Below are 23,761 nucleotides of genomic sequence, written 5' to 3'. Positions count from 1 at the left end.
CTTGGAGAGTTCCTATTAGATTGCTTCTCTGGAGCATTGTTATGAGGACTTCTTTTAGGAACCATGGTTCCTATTTATATTAGGATAAGTCTTTAGCAGGGTTAGTTAGCTGCCGCGAGATCTGGTAGTTCCTGGTCTTGCATCATGGGATATATAGGGTTGCCTGAGCTGTAAAGGAGTTCTTTTATTTCTTAAGCGATAATTCAATAAAGCTGTTTAAAAAAAACAAAAGCATGCCTCAGTGCTGGTCAAAAAGTATTTCACTTGAGCTTCTCCACATCCAAATTACCAAAGGCAAAGTCCTATACCATATCCTTGTAAGCTGTAGGTCCCCTCTGTTACCCAGAAAACCCATAACACATTACTTAAACTTTCTGGAGATACCCCCTGTTCAACAAAACACCATATTCAGGGACAACTAGGTGTCATACATGACCCCAAACTTGCAGGCCTAGAGATTCCTCGATTTTATAAATGCAAACACCCTGGAGCAGCTAGTCCATATGCCCACTAGGGGCACTATCATCTCTGTATTGTTCTCCACAAACTTAGGCAAAAGTTCCAGGGTTAGCTGAGGTTCTGTTTTTTTTTCTTTTTCAAAGAAGACAGCTTTATGGTCCAACCTGACCATTGAGGACATTACAGTAGGAGAGGTGCAACTTTCTCCCAAGTTTGTGGAGAACAAGGCAAATATAAGTGTGGACACCCACACACACTCACCCTTGACTCATACCTCTCAACTGTCCAGAATTTTGCAGAATGCCCACATTTTTGCCTCATATTTTTGGGTTCAACTAGCCAGGTTAAACGTGAGAGAGTAATACAATGATTTCTTCAAAAAAAAAAAAAAACATATGGACCCAGTATTTACGTTCTCTGGAACATGAAATTCCAGTTTTGGGCTTTCCTAAAGTGGAACCGCCTTGGAGGAAACAACAAATTCAGCTGAACCTAGGTTTCCTTTTCTCTCCTCAGACTCTAAACTAATCTCTTACTCCAGAGGCTTCAGATTTTTCCTTGGAGAGTTGTTTCCATAGAGGTAAAGGTGCAAAGCCTATGGATTTATTCAGCCAGACCAAAGCATATTAGTATAAAAATGCTGGCTGTGAACCACACCTTGAAATTTTATCATCATCTGTGGTCATCAGGCCCTACAAGTGATTACAGACATTACCACAGTCATCATGTGGTACATAAGCTGGGAGTTGCAAAGTCGTACCCCCTATGCAGGCTAGGTGTAATGTCTTGGGAGGTAATTCTATAGCATTAACCCTCTAAGCATCTTACATTCCATTAGAGCAAAACATAGTGGCAAACAAGCTGAGCAGGAACAGGACAGACCATCAATAACTGAAATTGAACAAGGGACTTTTCCCAGAACTGATCCATTTGTAGGGAACTCCTTGAATAAATCTGTTTACCTCCTTTCAAAACAGACAACTAAAGGAATTCTGCAGAAGGTCTTTTTGCAGGCAAGTCTGGAAAGCAGATGTATTTTACTTCCTGTGGACAGGAATGTTCTTTTATGCCTTTTGATTCTTTCCAGTAATATCCAGGGTATTTCAGAAGAACTCCCCAAAACTCATTGCTTTGACTCCCTTTTGGCCCAGGAAGCATTGTTTTTCTCTTATGGAACTGGCTGCGGGTAATTACCACACGCTTCTTCACAGATTGGATCTACTCTCACAAGGCAGGAGAAGTTTGATACACCAAGTTGCAGTCAATTTCAGCGGACTACCTGGATGATTCAGTTCTATTACCATTTAGGCACTTATTTCATGAGAATGTACAGCAGGTACTAAAGGAGGCAGATAACCTGCTACTAGAAAATCTTATATCACTAAGTTGTCTAGCTAATAACCAGGGGGCCATCATGGATTTTGCAGCACAGATGCTCAGATACTTTATTCTGGCCTCCTCATTCCTATATAGATGTTCATCTTGTGAATATTTCAGTGTGTCTCCCCATGGATCCTCTTTCTCCTCAGTTTGTGGTAAATCAGTTTCTGAAAGAAGTTTTGCACCCGAGACATCCTCATAGTCAGGTTGCTCTTCCATGGGCTATCAATTTTGTGCTGGAAAAGTTGACTGTGTCACCTTTTAAACATGCTCATCAGGCTGATTTAAGGTTCTTGAGTTGGAAAACTGTACTCATCATTGCACATGATTGCTATGACATGTACAAGAAGAGTATATGAGTTGCAGGCTGTCATGGGATGTGAACCGTGCCTCATATTCCACAGAGATAGGGTCACAATAAGAAGAAAAATGCATGCTCAGAATGGTTTCAAAGATTACTTTGAGTCAAGCCATCAATCTTTCAGTTTCCTAGCCAAAACTTAAAAAACAGGGAAAAAGGTTTCTCCTTACTGTGCATGTCCATAGGCAGCTCAAGTACTAGCTTGACAGAACTAAGTCCTTTAGAAAAACTGATCAGGTGTTTATTTCTTATCAAGGGACAAAAAGAAAAAAAAAAACAAAAAGGACACATTTTGTCTTAGCACACAGTTTCCAGGTGCTTGTCCTCAGCTATTGCCTTTTGTTTATTCCCACCATGGCAAAACAATTCCAGGTAGTATCAAAGTGCATTCTACTAGAGCCTTGCCTTCTTCAGTGTCATGCTGGAAAGGGGTAGAATCTAGAAGCATTCAATAGGCAGCTGCATGGTTCTGTGTACTTATTTTTACAAAGCATTACAAACTGGATTCCTTAAGGTCCAGGGCTAGCTCTATTTGGACCATTCTCCAGGGGCTGCTGGATCCATATCCTTTCTCCTTCCCAGATTGGATAGGCTTTGGTAATAAACCCATATAGCCTAAAAGCTATTGCACCTGTGGGAATGATGAACATAGTACAGTTGTGTAACTTGCGGTTACCTGTATCAGTAGATGTTCAAATTCCTCACTGCCGCATCCACCCTCCACCCCCCTATTTTGTTGTAGTTGGGATGTAAAGTAGAGCTCTTTGTGTTTCTGCTTTATATATATATATATATATATATATATATATATATATTTATATATATTTTTTTCTTTTCTGTTCAGGATTGTTAGTTTATTCTCTCTCTCTCTCTCTCTCTCTCTCTCTCTCTCTCTCTCACTGTCACTCTCTCTCTCCCCCACTCTCTCGAAGAAGAAGTTTTCAGTCTAACTGCTGAATTCCCTCCTTGGAATTAGCCAGTCAGCAGTCAGAGTACAGGTGTGTGTGTGTGTGTGTGTGTGGGGGGGGAGTTGTACAGCCACAGCTACTGCAGCAGCGAGGAATTAGAACATATACTGTTACGAGTAAGTGCAGCATACACCACTGTGCTTTCCCTCCTGAGGAAGTCACTTTTGACAAAGTCTTGGAATTGATGAAGCAGAGAGGCCCCTGGCCATCTGACCCGCCGTCTCAGGATGAGGAAGTGCTCTTTGAAAGTTACAGCTGTTCCCACTGTACTGCTGAAGTGGTCTGTCTAGCAGACTAATAAGTTTGTTCACCAGGAGGGCATGGCAGGAACCGGACACTGCAAAAGCCATTCCTTGAAAGCCAGACAGAGTCTTGTGTCTCCCTAAGGATTGGCAGTTTTGGTCTAAAAGTTCTCTAGTACACTCTGTTTCAGCAACCACTAAGAAGGAACTCACAGATGAGTCATCTGCTGTCCACCCCTTGAACCAGGGACATAGCTAGGAATTTACAATGTGCACACACAGAGATCATATTGCACCTCCCCCCAACACACACACACACACACACACACACACACACACACACACAAAAGGTGTGTAATGTGTATACATTATACACTGTAACCATACTGCATCCCTACCTAATGTTTAGGTCATATAATGATGATTTACACAGCACACTGCAGGCATCCTTCTGATAAGCAAAGACTTCTTGATTGTAGTAAATTGACCTCTTAACCACTTCACACAGACTGGCTTTTGGTTATAGTGTTGTGCAACAAGTCTCTTCTAGGGCATTTGGCAGACTTGCAATGCATGACTGTGACAAACCTCAGTACCATTTCATGGTAGTTAGTTCCAGAGGCCCATTTATAAAAACATCAGTATGCAGCATTGACAAGCATCACTTCCACACATTGGAAGCATGTTTATGCCAATATGCATCACTTTGAAAGCATCAGTGGCACACCTTGGTGTTCAGTGTAACAGAAGTTCATTTGTACCAACAACATTCATTCTCTGCTTTCAGATGAACTGGGTCAGCAAACAGAATTTAGTACCCAAAATAATTTCAGTTATTTATATGATAGAAATACAACAATGCAACACTGCACTTTCATTGTTTTATGTCACTCTGCTATTACTTCGAAAGAGTGCCAATATACCCAGCATTTAATTCAGTCAGCCATTTTTATTTTAGTCTTCAGGTATAATAAAGATCCCCTTTATCTTAAGTATTCTAGTAAACAGAAACAACTAATAGAAAATTATGCTGACCTGTGCAGTCCAGTGACATGTAGAGCTAGCTGTAATGTAAGTGTCTCACCCTTTCCTTTCCAAATCCATTTGTTTCAAGCTGATTTAAAATGTATCTGTACGTTTACAACAGAATCTCCTATCCACTTAGGAACTCGTTGTCTGTGTATCATCTGAGTAAAATTAACTTTATAGTATATGGGCTGTATCTGTCTGTAACTACCTCGCCTACTATCTTAACATATTTCAATTTGTTGACCAGCATAGTCCAGTCAAGTTAGCAGCCCCTTTTTAGTGGAATGCTGGAGAGAAAAGTTCCATTACAATTCAGCAATGATAATGGATTCCTTTACAGTATCTAAACAATATGATAAAATAGAACCCATATAGTAATGCTTGACTATAATAGAATACAAAAGAAAATGAAAAATGGAGAGTGGTGTATATAGTCATAAGAGTCAGATTCAAGTCTGTCTGGTATAATCTTTTCAGTAGCTCTCATCACATGTACCCCCATTAATTTACTGTACTGTAGATAGAATGTGAACACATGCATATACATATAGAACACACGCGTATACATAATAGAGTAAAAGACTTTGTATCTAGCAGATGTAACATTGCATTATATCCTGTCAAATAAAAAAGTACATCTGAGACAATCCTAACTTTATTGAAGAAACAAGAGCTTGAAGAGCTTTTTCACAAATGTGAAAATATTGATATTATGCAGATACAGTTTTCTCAAACATTTAGCACTTGTAATGATTATAGGATAATTCATTTATAACTGAGAAGCAGTCATGCAACATGATTCTCTCCACTATCATGGAAAATGACCTTGGACAGCTGTAACTGTCAACTGCAGTACATTTGGGTTGTGAAAGGAAAGCTAAGGGATCAGAGATGAGCATGTTGTACCCAGTCAGGAAAGCAGAGCAATTTAAGGTAAGAATGAAGTACCCATCAAGAAAACAAAGTAACTGGCAGTAAGAATGAGGTACCCATTTAGGAAAACATAGATAAAGCATAAGGTATCCATCTGGGAAAGCTAATTGATATGAGGTAAGAATTAGATATCCGCTTGAGAAAGCTAAGTGATAGGAGAGAAGGAGTTAGCATCTGTAGCCTGATTGTTGATTAAATGAGCACCTGGCAGGCTAGCAAAAGATGGGAAAATGACATACATTAACTATCCCTTGATGCCTGTATGGCTTAAATCATAAGCTGACTGGATTAGTGGTGCACAGGTTATGTTTTATGCTCTATGGAAGTTCATTCATGAATATATTTTAATGACAGTATTATTGCTTCTTTTTTTTTTTTCAGTTTTCATTTAGATGCATTATTTTTTCTTATCCATAGTATTAATGGCATTGTTTTTCTCTGTATTACTGCAAACTTGTTTCTACTTGTATGTCTGTTTGGGGCTTTTCCCTTCGGGTCTCCACTGAAAAAGAGCAAACTCTTACCTAGCTGGACCAACCCAGTTAACAAATGCAAAATAAATAAATAAATAAATATAAAACGTTTAAAAATGAAACTAACACATTTTTCAAATGTCATTCCATTACAAATTGTCAACAAATATTTATGAATAAAATATTCTAGTGAATTACGTTTTAGATTAACACTGAGAATGTAAAACATAATTCAGTGGACTGTTTTATTTAAAAAAATTATTTTGATAATTCCTTATGCAACTGCATTTGAATAGTAACTAAGTATCAGCAATAAGGATTAATACGCGTTTATTAATTTATCACATGTTCATTCGGTCATTTTTTGGTACATCAGTGATCATATTTAGATGGCTGACTCAGGTAGTTGCACTGGCTTATTGTCAGTAGCATTTTATAATTTGCACCAATCCTTGTGTAACATTTCCTGTTTTTTTTTTTTTTTTTTAAACAAAATAAACAGTAGAAAGAATGATAATCGAGACACAATTTACTGCCTTAAGTACTGGTTAAGAGCAACAAGTCACTTAAGAGAACACCGCCCATTATGAACTGCAACAGCAAATGCAGCTGTGCACACAGCAGGGAAAGAAGTCAACTAAAAAAAAAAAATAAAAATTAAGGTATTCAGAAGGACTCCGCAACTACAGAATTTGTGAACATCCAGAACACCTGTGAACATCCAACAGAAAACATGCAGTGGTTGGATTCTGATCAGGTTATGTACAGGAAAACAGAAGATAATGCAATCACTGACTCCCACTTTTCTGCCGTTTACACTCACAGGATGTACCAAAATAAGCACAGAAGTAAAAGTGGGATTAGAAAGTCTGTCCAACACAATTAACTGTCTTCTTTTCTTTCAAGTTATGATCCAAGCACCAGCTCAGAACTCTTGAGATTAAGTGATGGCACATGCCAAGGCAGGGAAAAGAAAGTGGTTGTCAGCAGTACTGCGGGATTAGCCAGTGTCAGGGGGTAACTGTGTGTGAAAATAACTACAAAGCTAAAAACATTTGGGTTGTTTACAACTTCTTATTCCATAAGTGGGTGGTGCATTTTAAATACAAATGGCAGGTAATGATTCAGAATGTAGAAGTAATATAGGTTTCCCAAGGCCCCTTGAGAGCTAAAAATTCCTGTTTAATGACACAACATTGCTTTTCTACATAGGACAACTTCTGCTGAAATACAGATCATTATTTGCACTTAACAGCAACAGATGGCCCTCATACCAACATTCAAGTCATTTTGTGTGCATAATTGGATCCTGTTTAAAGCTTAGATTGAGCAGGTCAGGATGTGTTAAGAGGGCTGCTTTTAACAGTGAAAATGTCTTTGACTGCTCTCAATCCATTTAACCACATTAGGAAGTCAAGTCCTAGTCAGATCCTTGAGATGGGTAGGCAGAGAATCACTTGTTTATGTATCTATGCATCCTTTCTCTTGTTGTTGCCTGCTTTCAGCAGGCAAAGCAGTAGGATGTGAAAATCTGAATATGCTTTCTTGTTGTCCACCTCTGAGGAGTTGGTCCTAAACCAGCAGTACCACTTTGAGGTAACACAGTAATTCTGAATGTCAGCTAATGCATAAGACTGCTGTCACATAAAGAAAAAGAAATGGCAGAAATCATTGACCTAGCTTTATTTTGTTAACATAAGTTGCAACCAGCAGTGCCTCCTACCAGCAGAATTGGTTGTGCTCCATTACATTCGTCCAGTGCAGTGATGCTTTGCATTGCACAAGTTAATTACAGAGTTAAAATCTTTAACTCTGAAATTAACTTGTGTGATGCTGTTAAGTACCTTGATCACTGTCACCCCTCCCCTTCACTTTACATTGCTTTGACTTCTACACACACCAGACAAAAGAAGGGTTTGCTAATAGCCCTAAGGTTTGAATTCCAGTATGTGTTTCCATAGCATTCCACATTAAGTTGCCTTCTATGCATGACTACTGTTGTGGGTCAGAGTAGCTGCCACACTTATTCTTGGCAAGTCTACATTCTGGTGAAAGTGTACATCTGTGTATATTGAGTATGCCTGTTGACACCCTTGATGGGTTGAAACAGACTGTGTACATTATAAGCCTATTGATCTACCACTTATGGTACAGTTTCAAATCATTTTCTTTTAGAATAATTTTTATCTTAACTAGGAATATTCTTCAGTGTCCTAGAGCTGAACCTATTGCAAAGTGTACTGAAATCAGTGTAGTGTATAAAGCATTCCAACATCATTATCTCGAATAAGGATTTCAGGGCAACAGAGAGCTTGTCTTGTGTTTCAGGCACCTTTGCCTTGACAGTATTAAACTATTTGACCCTCATCAACAGATTCCAAAGGGATTTATCTAAATAAGCTTTAAATACTTCACTAGATTTCCTGAGTCACAGTTTGATCCAAACACCTTATCACCACCCTGAATGCCATGTTTAATATTACTAATCTCTTCGTGTTTGTTTCACAGTGCAGCTGATGGGACAGCCAAATCAGCAGGTACTGGCATAACTCTCAGACATCATGCCTGGCTTCAATTTTGCAACTTTATGGACATCTTTAAAATGCCTTTCAACAACACCCCTATGATAGTTCTGTTTTCAGACCAAGAGTTAGGAAAAATTGAAGAGGTGTGAGCAAGATGGAAAGATTCTTTCTCTTCTGGGAGTCAAATTTGAGAACCTTCAAAGATCCTTTAATGGGGGTCAGAAGGGTTCCATATCCTTGTGGTTTCAAATTTCCCAGCATCTGACCTTCTACTCATCGTCCAATTGGGGCAGCTGTAGCAGAGGTGGCCCCTTTAAGGGACATTGACCACAAGGTTGAAGGTGTCCACAAAACCAGGAGTATAGAGAACCCTTCTTAGGAAGGCCAAATTAACACCCCAAAGACCTGCCCAACTGCCTGTCTCTGGAGTCAGTCGTGGAAAGTGTGTCTCATTACTTAACTGCATGGATGGCCGTCATGCAGGACTACTAGGTGTGAGATATCCAGAGGTTATACCGTACCATTTATCCAAAGGTCAACATTACCAAGTGTTCCACCTCAACAAATATTGTGGCTGTTTGCAAAATTTCTACCCTCCTTCAAAAAAGAGCCATCAGGAGGTCCCACCAGACGAGAGGTGCTCGGAAGTCTACTCAACATTAAGTCATGAGTGTATGATAGTGGCCAATACAGAAAATAAAGCCAGCACCTCGAATGGTTCCAATGAATAGGATTTATTGCACCAAAACTAGACCGGTTTGTTGGTGTTAAGCTTTCATCAGTAGTTACAAAGACAAAGAGACATATAAATATATATGGAAATAATCATATCCAACTGCGTCAAAAAGAAAAGAGAAAAGAAAATCAAAAATAAAAAATAAAAATAAAAATTTACAAAGAAAATAACTAAACCAAAAAAGTTGTCCACCTTAAATTGTACCCAAACCAAATAAATATCAGTGGTTTTTAAAAGAAAATATAATATGTGTTGTTGGGTAGAGAAAGAAAAATGCTGTATAGAATAAAATGGATTATAAAAAATGTAACATAATATTCATAAATTCACTGTAAATATCAACTTAATAATGTTCAATGAGAATAATATGTATCAATAATGTGAATACAATGCTTGGAGAAAACAAGTGTAAAAAATAAACATTTTAAGTAAATAAATTTTTTAATTAACAATCATTTTAAGAATGAATCATTTTAGCACTATCCATCTTTTCTTGAAGTTTTTTTTTTTTTCTATCCTGTCATGCATGCCCGGTTTCCAATGATGTTATCAATGATACAAAATGAAAATTTGGCTGTGGGATGCTTAATGGTGTGTCTGTATAGTGCGTTTGTTGGCCTGCAACAATGATATCTCCCAAAATGTTGTGTTCCCCTATATCCTGATTCTAGATGTTTGTGACCCATTAGAAAATGCCTGACCTGACACGTGCAGGTAGCTAGATAAACAATCCAGTCTGAACTGCAGTTTCCAAAAAATTTTATATCGTGTAACTGACCTATATATGGGGTATATTGAAGAGCATATCATTTATGACGAATTGCATAATGTGTATCTTCCGGAAATTGACATCTGGAGGAGATACTTGGATGACTGTTGGCTTGTATGGAAAGGAGGACCTGACTACCTTCAAGAATTTATGGAACATCTTAATGGAAACATGTGGGGGACTGAATTTACTGTGGAATATGATCTGAATGACATTCATTTTCTAGATGTCCATTTACAACGACAACCTGATCATACACTCAAAACATCTGTACATCGTAAATTTCCACAATATAATACCCTGCTACATGCCAACAGTCTCCATCCGAAACACATTATTAAGAACATTCCGAAATCTCAGTTTCTGAGAATAAAAAGAATATGTTCATCGGAACAGGATTTAAATATACATCATGAGGATTTAGCCAATAGATTTTTGGCCAGAGGATATCATTGGGATACAATCAGTTCTGCTGCACAATGGAGTAACACCCAACCCAGGGATTCATTGCTAGTTTACAAGAAAAAAGCCAGATCCAATAATCCAGATATATGCAGATTTGTCACCACATATGGAAGAAACAGTCACAATCTTATCAATATTATTAATACACATTGGAACATACTCAAATCTCACCCTCCTTTGGAGGATTAGGAGAGAACGACATGTTATTTTTCATATAGGAAGGGTAAAACACTAGGTTCCCATTTTTCTCACTATAAAAGGAGTATCATGGATGATAACTCTTGTATGCAGAGAACATTAACGGGGACAAACTAGTTGGTACATATCCCTGTGGCCACTGCAGTTTTTGTGGTTACATATTCAAAACTAAAAGTTTCACAAGCAAAAATACTAGTCAGTTACATGATATAAAAAATTTTTTGGAAACTGCAGTTCAGACTGGATTGTTTATCTAGCTACCTGCACGTGTCAGGCATTCTATGTAGGTCAAACATCTAGACAATTTCGTATCAGGATATCGGAACATTTGGGAGATATCAGAAATTGTAGGCCAACAAACGCACTATACAGACACACCATTAAGCATCCCACAGCCAAATTTTCATTTTGTATCATTGATAACATCATTGGAAACCGGGCATTCAAAACAGGATGGCATGACATTCTTAACAAAAAAGAGAAAAGATGGATAGTCAAACTCGGGTGGGGCTTTCCCACCAGGCTTAAATGATAAATGTGATTTACTTAAAATGTTTATTTATTACATTTGTTTTTCTCAAGCATTCTCACTTCACATTGATGTGTGTTTACATTGTCACCCCAATATGACTTATTGACATTATTACAGTGAATTTTATGAAATTATGTCTAATTGTGCTAACCATTTTTATTCTATACAGCACATATCTTCTTCACCACACCAAGGTAACATTTTATTTTCTAACCAACTGATATTAAGATAGTTTGGTTTTATTTGTAATTTCATTAATATTTTTTCTTCTTGACAGGAAGTGATGTCATTATCTTCGCTTTAGTATATATAGAGCAGTTCTTATTTTGTCTTGTAAAACTCTGATGAAAGCTTAACATTGAAACCGGTCTGGTTTTTTGCAATAATCCTATTCATTGGGAATTGGATCCAGCGTGGCTTTATTTTCTGTATTGGTCAAACAAGCTTGTTTATGACACCAGCCGTGCCTAACGCTCTTAAACTGTATGACAGTGGGTATGAGATTCACTCCTGAGGAGGTCCATTTGGCTACCAGAGACAGGCTTAGTAGGTGTATTCTAATGTCTTGCAAGGGGTCACTCAGTCCAGATGTGGCTCCAGAAATGTCAGCCACTGTGCCCAGCCTTACTACAATTTGTTTGCCTCCCCACTCAACAAAAAATGCAGTAGCTACTTCAAGCTATCTCCCGTAGAGGGACAGTCACTCAGGGACGCTGTAGTCTGCCAGTGAGGCCCCCTCCCAGTCTACTACACAACCCTCCATTCACTTAAGAACCAGTTTTTACAGAAGGCATCAACTAGCAAGCAAACAGTCAATGGCGTGATCCCTGTTCTGTCTCCATTGCAGATGCATTATGTTTTCTATCTACATTGTTTAAAGCATGCTCCAACCATTCCACCATTAAGGTACATTTAGCTTCAATTTCCAGTTACCACTCTGGATTTCAGGACAGTACCTTGCCTTCTCATAAGCTGTGCAAGACCTTCCTCGAAGAGGTGGTTCTTCCTCCCGTCCCTTGCCCCTACTCCCTTATGGAATATAAATTTAGTGTTAGAAGCACTAACAAAGCCTCCATTTGAACCAGTGCCTTCTGCAGACTTGAAATGTTTGTCTTGGAAAACACTTTTTCTGATAGCTATCAAATTATCCCTTTCTAGTTTCAAATCTATATGCCTTATTGTTTTTTCCAGAATGATAGTCAGTCTAAGACCTAACTGTCACTAAAGTGGTTTCTTAGAGTGATATTAACCAATCTGTTTATCTTCCATTGTTCCCAAATTACTCCAATAAAGAAGTGTATCTACTGCATACTTTTGCTGCACACAAGTAACTTAGCTTCTGCCTACATCAAACCAAAACCTTTAGAAAAGATTTCCAGTTTTGTATCCATTGCACCTAACAAACTGAGCTCTAAATACTCCCCAGCTGACTAACAGTTTGTATTTTCTTTGTTTATTCTTCCCACAACAAGACCCTAACCTCAAAGCCAAAAGTTAATTCCACAAGATCAATGGCAACTTCTACAGTCTTTTTTAGGAATTCTTTCATTGATGTTATTTGTGTAGCAGCACCTTGGTCTACATTGCCGACATTTTCCAAACATTTTAAACTGGAATCTTTTCTCAGACCAGAGCTGCATTCAGAGCTTCATTTCTCAAAGGTATCCTGTCATGGTCCCATCTCTGGGATATCAGATAGCTTGGGATTCTGTCCAAACAGTTGCTTGGACAGTTGGATGAAATAGGATATGAAAGTTATGTACTTAGCATAAAGCTGGATTGTTTTCACCCTAGGCAGATTGATAAGACACCCTCCCACTTTCTCCCTTCCAAATTATCACCTCATTCTGAGATATCTGCAGGTTAACTGAAACTCCCATGACTTCTATCCATTTTCATTTTGACAGCATTATGTTCTTCAAGCTGTCAAACTAGATCTGAGATTAATGAGGGCACAAGGAATTATGGGATGAAAAATCTGAAGGAGCCCATGGCTGGGAGCACTAGCAGATCTGACAATCAGCTCCTTATCCAACAATTATATTGGACTCTCTAGTTTGAAAAGGATCCAGCCTTATGAGTAAATAACTTTTGTTTATGACTTGAGCGTTTTGATCAGTCTGGTCCCCATCCCCCTCTTTCTTTACCCCAGTGGCGTCAATGTAAAAATAATCTCTCTTTTCTTGCATTCAGATGTCTGTCTGACTTAACACTGTTTTAAACTATTGACTGACAAACAATGTATAAGCTAATGACCTGAAGAATGAAATACATTCTGCAAATATTATTTGATTTCTGCAACCTCCCCTTCTAGTCCTCTGCTACTGATAGCAGGAGGCATACTACAGTCATTTGTGTGTTGAATCCTACCAGCTTGGTAAATTAATAATTTTCAGGTTTTATTAATTTATTTTTAGTTGAGCAACACTTTTTATAATGGGAAGTGACACTAGAGCTGTGGTCTGGTTAAGTAAGTTAGGCATTGTCACACATTTTGCATGTAGATAAATTGGTGATAAAAATCTATACAGAATTACTCTCATTAAGAACTTGTAACTCAGCCGTCTGTGTTTTATTATAAGACCCTCACTGTAGACTAGATGGCATATATTGAAATGCGAGCTTGTTTAATCTCAAGGCATACCTCTCAACCTGGAAACCTCAAAAATCTGGACAAAGGCCGATGAAAAATATGTACAGATTTGTACGCTGATTAACATAAAATTTGCATGCATAATTATGTAACCCCTCCCACTCCAGTGGAATTGTGGGATATACTTTTCAAAGGCAAACTGAAGTACAGACAACCAAAATATGGCCCCAGAGCCCAGACCCTGAAGTAAACTGTAACTATTTTTTTTAAAATGTGTAGCAATGATGTTCACTGGGAAAGGGAGAAGATGATGAACCTTAGGATTTTGTTTTTGGTGACTTACAGTATGTGAGTTTTGTGGTAAGAGTTGGGCATTTAATGGTAGGTAATATTTTAATCTTTGCAAAAGAATATTTTAGTTTGCTAGTACCTCCAAATGTCATTCTCCATGGCCTACTGATCAGTGGCGTAGCTAGAGTTTGTGCCCTCCCCGAGACTGTCTGAGTTTGCCACCCTTCCCCCTCAGAAAATCATGGTTGAATGGGGCCCCCCATACACAACCTCCCCCCTGCAGCCATTCTAATGTCCCATTACTTGACTATTTTGCCCCAGTTACCATAAACACTGTAATGCGCATACTGCTTTACTTCTACTATGATTATTTGGATTTCATTTAAAACTTTTATTTTACATTTTGTAGCACAAACACTAATAGACATCTACTAAACAAACCAAAACAGTCTCACAATGGAAATAAACTTGGCATTAAAACTTCTCTGCCCTTGACACACACATTCATTGAAACCAACATCAAAGAAAATGCATCTGGCCAGTGGCGGATAAAGATTACCTTTGGGCTGTTTTCAAATCATAGGCCCCTTGCACACGTAACATACATGTGTTCTTTGATACACCTTCCTGATTGTATTAAATTATATTCCGTGTATAATACAGCAAACTTGTTAGAGCTCATATTAAAATTTATTTTGAACATTTTTGAAGTAAGCAATGAAACAAAATGCATGAAGCAATAATGACAAAATTGCCCACTTCAGAACATTGCCATCATAAAAGTCTACTCAAACTTCTAAATTCCACCAGTATCAGTAAATATGCACAATCTCTGCAGAAGTAAAAGTAATCTAAATAATTCCACATTAAAGAGATCTGTAACTAATGAAGAGGTTGCTGCTAGCAAACAACTTTTTATTTTATTGTTTCATCTACAAATAAAGTGCATGTTGCCCTTGAGGAATAAATTGTCTATGTTACATTAAAAAATGATAAGCTAGTAATATTGCAATAAGGAATGGATGGCAAACTGATAACAGGTTCATAGTTACTAGGTATCACTGCCAAAGAGGACATTCTCAGGACTGCAGCATCCACCCCCTTCAAAAGTGCAACGCAGTACAGTATCAGCAATCCATCTACATACTGTGGGAATGAAACCCACAACCTTCTACATCAAAAGTGAACATTCTACCTGTTATGCTACTAACAACACAAGCAAGCTTGGTATAAGCAGCACTAAACTTCTCTCCCCCTGAAGAACTGTGCAGCACAAGAAATATGGAAAAAGCCAACATTTATTGGGGGTGGGGGACAAAAGGCCCAAAACCAGGGACACATTTTAAACATTGCTTGTATCATCTTAGAAAAGTTTCTGGAATACATTTTTTGTGTTACTGTGCATTTCCTGAAAGATGGCCATTTAAGTTTCAGTTTTCCTATCATTTAGTAAATTCAGTTCCGACTGATTTGCCACACATACACATAAACGCAGCCATAGGTAATACACTTGTAAATAAATGCAGCCTTAGGTAACACACTTCTAAATGCAGCCTAAGATAACAAACTTGTAAATGCAGTGAGCCGTAGGTAACACACTTTTAAATGCAGCCAGCCTTAGGTAACACACTTCTAAATGCAGCCAGCCTTAGGTAACACACTTCTAAATGCAGCCAGCCTTGGGTAACACGCTTCTAAATGCAGCCAGCCTTGGGTAACACGCTTCTAAATGTAGCCAGCCTTGGGTAACACGCTTCTAAATGCAGCCAGCCTTGGGTAACATGCTTCTAAATGCAGCCAGCCTTGGGTAACACGCTTCTAAATGCAGCCAGCCTTGGTTAACACACTTCTAAATGCAGCCTAAGGTAACACTTCTAAGTGCAGCCAGACGTTCCACTCTGCCTGCCTGCTTGCCATGCACACACACTCCAAACCAAAGGTAAACAAATACATTTAGCAATTCCACTTACAGAAATATGCCTACACTTGCTGTTTGTTCGTTCAAAGTCTAGCACAAAGTTCCACTTAAGGAACACACTCCAAAGGTAAACACATATAAAACTTAAATGATGCAGCCATTCCACTTAAGGAAATATGCCTGAACTTAAGGAAATATGCCTAAAACATGCTGTTTGTCCAAAGCACAAAGACGTACGCATGCTTAATGCAGCCGCACACTTCTTAGGGAAAGGTAAACAAATATAAAACTTAAGTGCAGCCGTTCCACTTACGGAAGTATGCCTAAACTTGCTGTTCATTCGTTCAAAGCACAAAGAGTCATTCCAGTTAAGGAACACATTCCAAAGGTAAACAAATATAAAACTTAAATGATGCAGCCTTTCCACTTAAGGAAATATGCCTAAAATGTGCTGTTCAAAGACATATGCTTAATGTAAATGCAGCAGTTCTACTTACAAAGAACAAAGACATGTGCTTAATGTAAATGCAGCAGTTCCACTTACGAAATGTGAATGCAGCCGTTCAAACATATGCTTAATGTAATGCAGCAGTTCCACTTACGAAGCATAAAGACATATTCTCATTGCTTAATGTAAATGCAACCATTCCACTTATGGAATGGTGTCTAAAACTTGCTGTTCATTGTTCAAAGACATATGCTTAATGCAGCCACACACTCCTTAGGGAAAGGTAAACAAATAAATGCAGCCAGCCATTCCACTTATGTTATGTTGCACTATGCCTGCTGTATACACACACAGGTAAAACTTAAATGATGCAGCCATTCCACTTAAGGAAATATGCCTAAAACTTGTTGCTGTTTGTTCATTCAAAGCACAAAGATATATGCATGCTTAATGCAGCCACACACTCCTCAAGACTTGAAAACGTACAGCATGAGAGTTGCACTTTCACATAAGGAAGCTTGAAGCTTAACAAATAACAATACAGAAGCTGCTGGCTTAACAAATAAAATACAGAAGCTCAAGCTTAGGTGTTCGGTCATAGAACAAAATCCTCAAGTCTGCAATAACTGAAACTTAACAAAGAGCACAAAGATTGCCGATCGTTCACTTAATAACCTTAACAAAAAATACTAAAACTGCTGTAGCTGTTTCTCTCGCACATGTAGTAGTGCTTTACCTGCCTGAATAAACCCGCGAACCAGACCAGCCTGACTCTGCAGCAAATTAAATTAAATTATGGAATTCTGACAGGCTGTCAGCTGACGCCATTGCACGTCCTGCACGTGATGATGTCGGGGACAAATTTGTTAAAAAAAAAAAAAAACACAGGAAATCTGGAAATTAACAAGGCCTCTCAGGAATTCATGGCACCCCAATATTTTGCCCTCAGAACCGGTATTTACGAGGAATTCGGTACGGTTGAGAGGTATGTCTCCAGGTCTTTTTTGGTTATCTGAATGAATTGCTTGCTTTTTGAAGACCTTAAAAAGTGCTGTAGTCTGTCCTGCTTTTACTGTATTTTCTAAGTCCAATGCCCTCTGTGACATTTCCACCTTCATTTTAGGATTAATATTTATAACTTTTCACCTGTTGCATGTATTTTATGTTCTCCATTTTTAGGGTGCATGTTATTTTTATTCCTGACCACTTGTATCATTCTGCCTTTGTGTTCATTCATTACAATCCTGACCCCCTCCCCCACCTTCCCAGGCAGTTTACCACCTTCTTTAATCCTAATTCCAATTTTCTACCACAACAGTCTTATCAGAATTGTTTAGCATCTGTTTTGTCAGTTTTGCTTGCATGCGTGTGTGTGTGTGTGTGTGTGTGTGTGTGTGTGTGTGTGTCTGCGCGCAAGTGTAATATATATATCTATATAGATCCAGAATATAGATATGTATGTAAATAATATTGTTATTACAGTTAACTTGTTGGTAAATACTTGCATTGCCTTTTTTTAGGTGCTGCTTTCAGTGCTGGTCTAACAGGAGGAATCAGTACTTCTGTAGCTGTATTTTGTCATGAGCTTCCTCATGAATTGGGTAAGTAAGTTGGAGAATACATAATTACTATATTTGGTTCTGTTAGTTTTGCTAGACTGAGCTACATCATCCTTTTCCCTCCATCCATCATCTTCCATGGTTTCCATTTGTTTGCAAGAGTGAAGAGTTTTTGTGAGCGTGGTATTGACACTTTCGTGACCAGCCCATTTGCAACAGGGTTTAACATTCACCAACCCTACTCTCCACCTTGGTGAATATATTCCTCTGCATGTTAATGTTGGAGTTTAAACATTGAATTTGACCCATTCTCTGTACATATGCTGAAGTCCTGTATCACTTATGTTGACAGAATTAAATTTGTAGTTAATAATTGTAAGTCTTGGATGATGCAAGTGCAGTGTGTGTGTGTGTGTGTGTGTGATTAACACTGAATAAGGATCATTGCATTATTCAAATATCTAATCCGATGTCTGCCAGAGGTGGATGCTGATCCTTGGCCAGATTCTTTAGCATGGGGACATCCATAGACTCTGAGATTGCATTCTCTAAGCAGTGAAATTTAGAGTGCTTCTTGACTGTAAAATATTCCCTGGAGTCTCTTCTGAGCTTATCACTTACAGACACTGTAGTAGGTGCATGCAGTCTTTGTGTCATCAAAGCCTTGTTACTCAGCAGTCCTGGGAGGGTGACATAAGAGTTTTTGTGTCTAATTCAACAATTTTCTGGTTAGAATAAGTATAAATAACATTCACAGAGAAAGTTGCATGCAGTTGTTGTGGCTTATCTGTCCCTTCCTAAAGATAATCTTTTTCAGTGCCCTTTTTTGTCTAGGAGGAGAGAACGACATAATCCACATGTGCCTTTTGCTTCCCTTAATAAAGACTTTGGCAAGGAGGGAAGGCTGTAGTAGCATTTATTGAACATAAAATAGAAGGACTGTGAAAAGAAGAGGAGGAGGAGGAAACCTACTCCTCCATACTCAGAAGCTTAGAGTGAAGATATGACCTTGCATACTCTGTCCCCACCCCCATTTTTTTTTTTTTATTTATTTAACATTTGTTGACTGGGAATGCCCGACTAGGTTCCACAGAGCCTGTTTTCAGCGGATGCCCGGGGAGAAACGCTCCAGATGCATGTATGGAATAAGGTGATGAAGGTTCCTTGCCTACAGGTTTACCCTCATGTGGGCATATCTTTTGAAGATGTAATTGTTTCCACAAACTCCCCCTCACTCCATCTCTACTAACTGCAATGCATTGGATATAGAGCACCACCTTCCTCTTTCTAACTCTGTTGCAAGCAAACAGTCCATAATCTGTTCACATAACATCAGGATACACACTGGCCATGCTGATGGCATAAGGGTCCTGACTCTGGCTCAGGCAACCTAGGTTTGATTTGTGGCTCAGACACTTGACTTGGTGGCCAGGAGGAGGAGGAGATTGCCCATTCTTGTGGGGTCAATTTAGAACATCTCAGGCCGCCACTCCCAACATGGCTACTGCTGGAGGACAGGGACACAACTGAAAGGATAGGAACCAGTATAGGGAACTATATATGGATGGCTACTCAAGCCATTGATTGCAGATCTTGTTGGCTATGCAAAGGAGCAAGCACAAGCTGTGATAGAGGGGCATAGACAGTCCCTGCTGTAATGAAAGTGCCCACTTTGGCATCCACAGTGGTGGTTAGGGCCTTACATAAAAAATAAATCAATACCAAAAGGCTGACAGCAGCACCAAACCTCCTCAATGTTTGTGACAGCTCTTCAGGACAGTTCTACCCATAGAGGATCAGAAGGTATTCCCTCATTCCATGGGAATGAATGGGCTTGAGATAGGAGGTGGTTGAATGATCTGTAAATAGATGGTGAGAAATCACTTAGGGAAACAAATCATTATACACAATGGACCCACTTCACAGCCGTTAAACCTTTGTCAGTAGCAGTATCCTCACTTCCCCCAGAACAAGATCCAACCTCCTGGACATCACGCACAAGCAATTCTTCATTCGAATGCCTGCTACAAATACCTCTGTAAAACATCCTTATCACCACACAAGTTAAACTTCCTGCGTTTTACTATTTGGCTGGCTACTGTAGCATTCTCCTTATTAGGAGCTGCCTCAAAACAAACCCAGTACCACATCAGGTACAGTATAACATATCTAGATACCCTCCCAAAATCCAGCTTCACAAAAAAATGCTTTATCTAATGCTAGAAGTTTAAAGAGCAAACGTGAGCAACTCAAATCCTGTCTTACAACATAAAAGAAATCTCAATCCATCTGCACCACACACTCCAGGGACCTCAACCTCATTACCACAATCAACAGAACGTGCTGGAGGGACCAGTTCATAACCCAGAGATTGCCCATGCTATGGAATAGACTTCCCATACATGTCAAACAACAGAGCACCTCACTGGCCCTCTTCAAGAGAAGTCTTGATATGTGGATGGGAAATAGAAAATTCACCCCGGGGATCACTTCAGTGGCTCTACTCGACAGAGGCACTGGGAGCTAAGGTCGGGTGGCACGATGCCAGGGTAATCCTATGGGTTAGGCTTGTAAAGGCTCCACAACCATTAGCCTAGTACACACCTATGAACCTAAAACCAATATATCTTTGTAGTAACCAGCGTACACCATAGACCTCTCCTACAGTTTCCATAACTACAGGTTCTTTTTCAGTGCTTGCCCTGGAAAAAGGCAGTGAGGTAGGACTGCCGTCCTTATCAGAAATGTCATTAAAGCTTCCCTTGTTATACAGAACACATTACCCACAGACACAGACTCCAACTAGCTAACCATTGAACTCCAGCTTTACATCACTTACTAAACCCTCTTGGCTATTGCTTACCCCAACCCCTTTTCAAGCAGTTATAACGGGCTTCAGCTACTACTTAGTGAAATCCTTTTACAAAACAAACTAAGCAATGACATCATCATACTAGCCAACTTTTAATGTTAATTTCCCTAGCCAACTAGTACTCGATTGACTATCCAAACTGAGCATCAGTCAGCTGGTCCAAGAATCTTCCAGACCAAATGTCAGAATCATTCTGTTCTTGGTCTTTATAAATTTCATCCCAACCAATATCTCCCCTACCTTCATCTCCCCACCTTACATTAGTGACCACTGTGTCATAACATTTTCCTTAGACATCAATTTCAAAATAACCCCCTCCTAGATTAATCACATTTCAACACAAAACTAAAAAGAGCATTGAAACCTTCAGAAATTACCTAGCCATACTTGATTGTAATCTGATCTGCAATATGTCAGACCCCTCAACAGCCAGTAATTGTGCAACCAACTTGCTTTTAAGCACCTTCCAAATAAACATTTCCTGAAAAAAATCACCAGATTGATTTAAGCCAAACTATACCTCTGAAGTTATCAAAGAATTAAAAGCACTGTTCAAACTGAGAGAGGATGCTTGCAGAAAATGGAAAATTTACCCAAGGAAGAACAGTGAAAATGTATTTCTCCTAAGAAACCTGGCTAAAACACTACTAGGGGAGACAAAACTGTGAGCCATCAGTCAAGCCAAAAATGTTCTACTAAATAACCCAAAATAATTCTGGAACCTAGTCAATAAAGTTACTAGATACGCCACCAATAAATATACTGTCATAGATAACAAAATCCTTTTTTCACCTTAGTGGTATCTCCACTGTTGACTTTAAATGTTTACTTGGCCCACACCAAACCTCCACATAGCCCGAACCGCCCCTCCATTCTATACTTGTTTTACTTCAGAGCAGCTAAAACAAAAAGAGACATTTGCAGAACAAATACCATTGGATACTGTGCTTCTTAGATAGTATACACCATCTTCTGCATTTTGAAGCTCCCATACAAATCTTGCCTAACTGAAAATATCATGTCAACCCAGTGAAAACAAGCCATTGTTAAGCCAATTCCAAAAATCCCAACACCATCTTCTGCAGATGACAACAGACAAATTTCCTTCTTCCCTCCCCTTGAGAAAATATTTGAAAAATCAACACATTCTCAGCTTTGTGAATATCTACTTGACTATACTCTTACAAAAGAAGCATAGGAACTCCATTAGCATCCTTCTGAACACAGACAAAGGCAACTTCACTGTGTCAATACTTAATGACCTGACTAAGGCATCTGACCTGGTTGCTCATCACCAGCTCATTAATTCAGTGATTAATGTCGAAATAAGCAGTCAAGCTCTTTTGCGAGCGAAGGACTTCCTCTCCAACAGAAGTTTTGCAGTGCATATTAGATCCATAAAATCACTTTCAGTCCCCCTAAATAAGAGTGCCCACCAGGGATCCTTCCTCCCACTCTCCAGTTTTCTTCTCCGTTTATAAACCAAGTGCCAGTGGACCTACCATATATGCATCACCTATGTGCAAATGACTTGGCAGTTTAGAGATCTAGACCATCATACAGAACTATTAAAACACAAGTAAAACGAGACCTGCATTAAGTCTCCACCTGATTAACTAATGGCAAATTTCTTCTTAACACCAAAAAAAAAAAAAAAACTAAAAGTGTATGTTTTTGATCCTAGCCGAAGCTGGCCTCAGTCCACAATCAATGCATAATTCCTTGCAACAACCAAGTACCCATAGAAACTACCCAAGAGTACAAATACCTAGGTATCTAGTTTTATATATATATATATATATATATATATATATATATATATATTTTACTTCCAGTACCATGTTGAGGTTACTAAACCCAGTGTCAACTTAGTGTTACTCTGGGCAAAGAAAATTTCAGACGTTTTTGTTTTGTAGAGTGTTATTAAAAAATAAGAGTTTTCATACCAATATATGAATCAGTCTATGACAGTCAAAAAAAAAATAACCCCCAATATCCTTAATTAACCTTGATATTAAGCATTGCACTAACAGCTAAATATTTATGACAGAGGACAGCAAGATTATTTCAGGATTTCATTTGGGATTTGTGGAGGTGAGACAAATCTAAGAGGATAATATTATATTAGAACTACTTCTACACTATAATTTGTTTTGTTTTGTTTGTGTCTTTCGGCTTTTCCCGGTTAGGGGTCGCCACAGCGGAACTCCAGTCCGCTGATGATTGGCAGTTGATTTTTACGTACCGGCTTGCCAGGCCTGACGCACAACCTTCAACGAAGGTACGCCCATTCACGCATGTCTCCACGCAGAAGACGCTCTAGCTGAAAATCGAACCGGACAGCATCTTACTGTGAGGCGATAACACTACCGCAGCAGCACCACCGCAGGTACTTCTACACTATAATAAAATGTCTAATATACTGATAGGTGCATTTTACTAGATGCCAGCATACTATAATAAAAAAAATCTGAGGTACTGATAAGTGTACTTTCACTAGATCCAAAAGAAACTTCTCACACTCCACTTCTTCAGCCACTAATAACTCAGAAAGTAAAATCACTGCATGAAGTTTGAAACAACCATAGTTTTATTAAATACAGTTAAAATACACTTAGCACTTTCGCCCAGTATGCTAAGGCATCATCAGAGTCAAATTCAAACACTAAAATGACTTCTTATATGCTGACTAAGTACATACATCATTTCCTGTCTGTTCTGCTTTGAAATTTTTTTCTTTAAAAAACAATGTTAAAACATTCCACATAACATAATATAAAACTTTTCTTAAAAACATAAAACATTTGAGAACTTATCATCCAGGATGCAACTATAGCAATTGTGATGGTAACAATATATATTTTAAATTTTTTTTGCTCTGTGTTTTAAAATACATGCTTTTGAGTTGTTATTAATCCCCGGTTTATTCTTGGCATTCAAACGTAATTGCCATTCTGTTTCTTTTATTTGTAAATCTAAATCCGGGTCTCCACCTCTTCCTTCAATAAAC

General features: G+C 38.6%; 1 protein-coding gene across 1 annotated transcript in view; it reads left to right on the top strand.

Annotated features, from left to right (window-relative positions):
• The window catches only part of SLC39A10 (solute carrier family 39 member 10), a 1,022,483-nt gene that overhangs the window by 837,757 nt on the left and 160,965 nt on the right, over nucleotides 1–23,761 (top strand). Inside the window, exon 8 of the mRNA XM_044075065.1 lies at nucleotides 17,841–17,921. Coding sequence (XP_043931000.1) covers nucleotides 17,841–17,921 — 81 coding nt within the window. The remainder of the gene's footprint in view (nucleotides 1–17,840; nucleotides 17,922–23,761) is intronic.

The sequence above is a fragment of the Protopterus annectens genome, chromosome 6.part0 (genome assembly GCF_019279795.1).
Source record: "Protopterus annectens isolate FY-2018-M chromosome 6.part0, PAN1.0, whole genome shotgun sequence".
Taxonomy (NCBI): domain Eukaryota; kingdom Metazoa; phylum Chordata; order Ceratodontiformes; family Protopteridae; genus Protopterus; species Protopterus annectens.
Note: the sequence above shows the minus strand (reverse complement) of the source record. Positions and strands in the feature narration are given on the sequence as shown.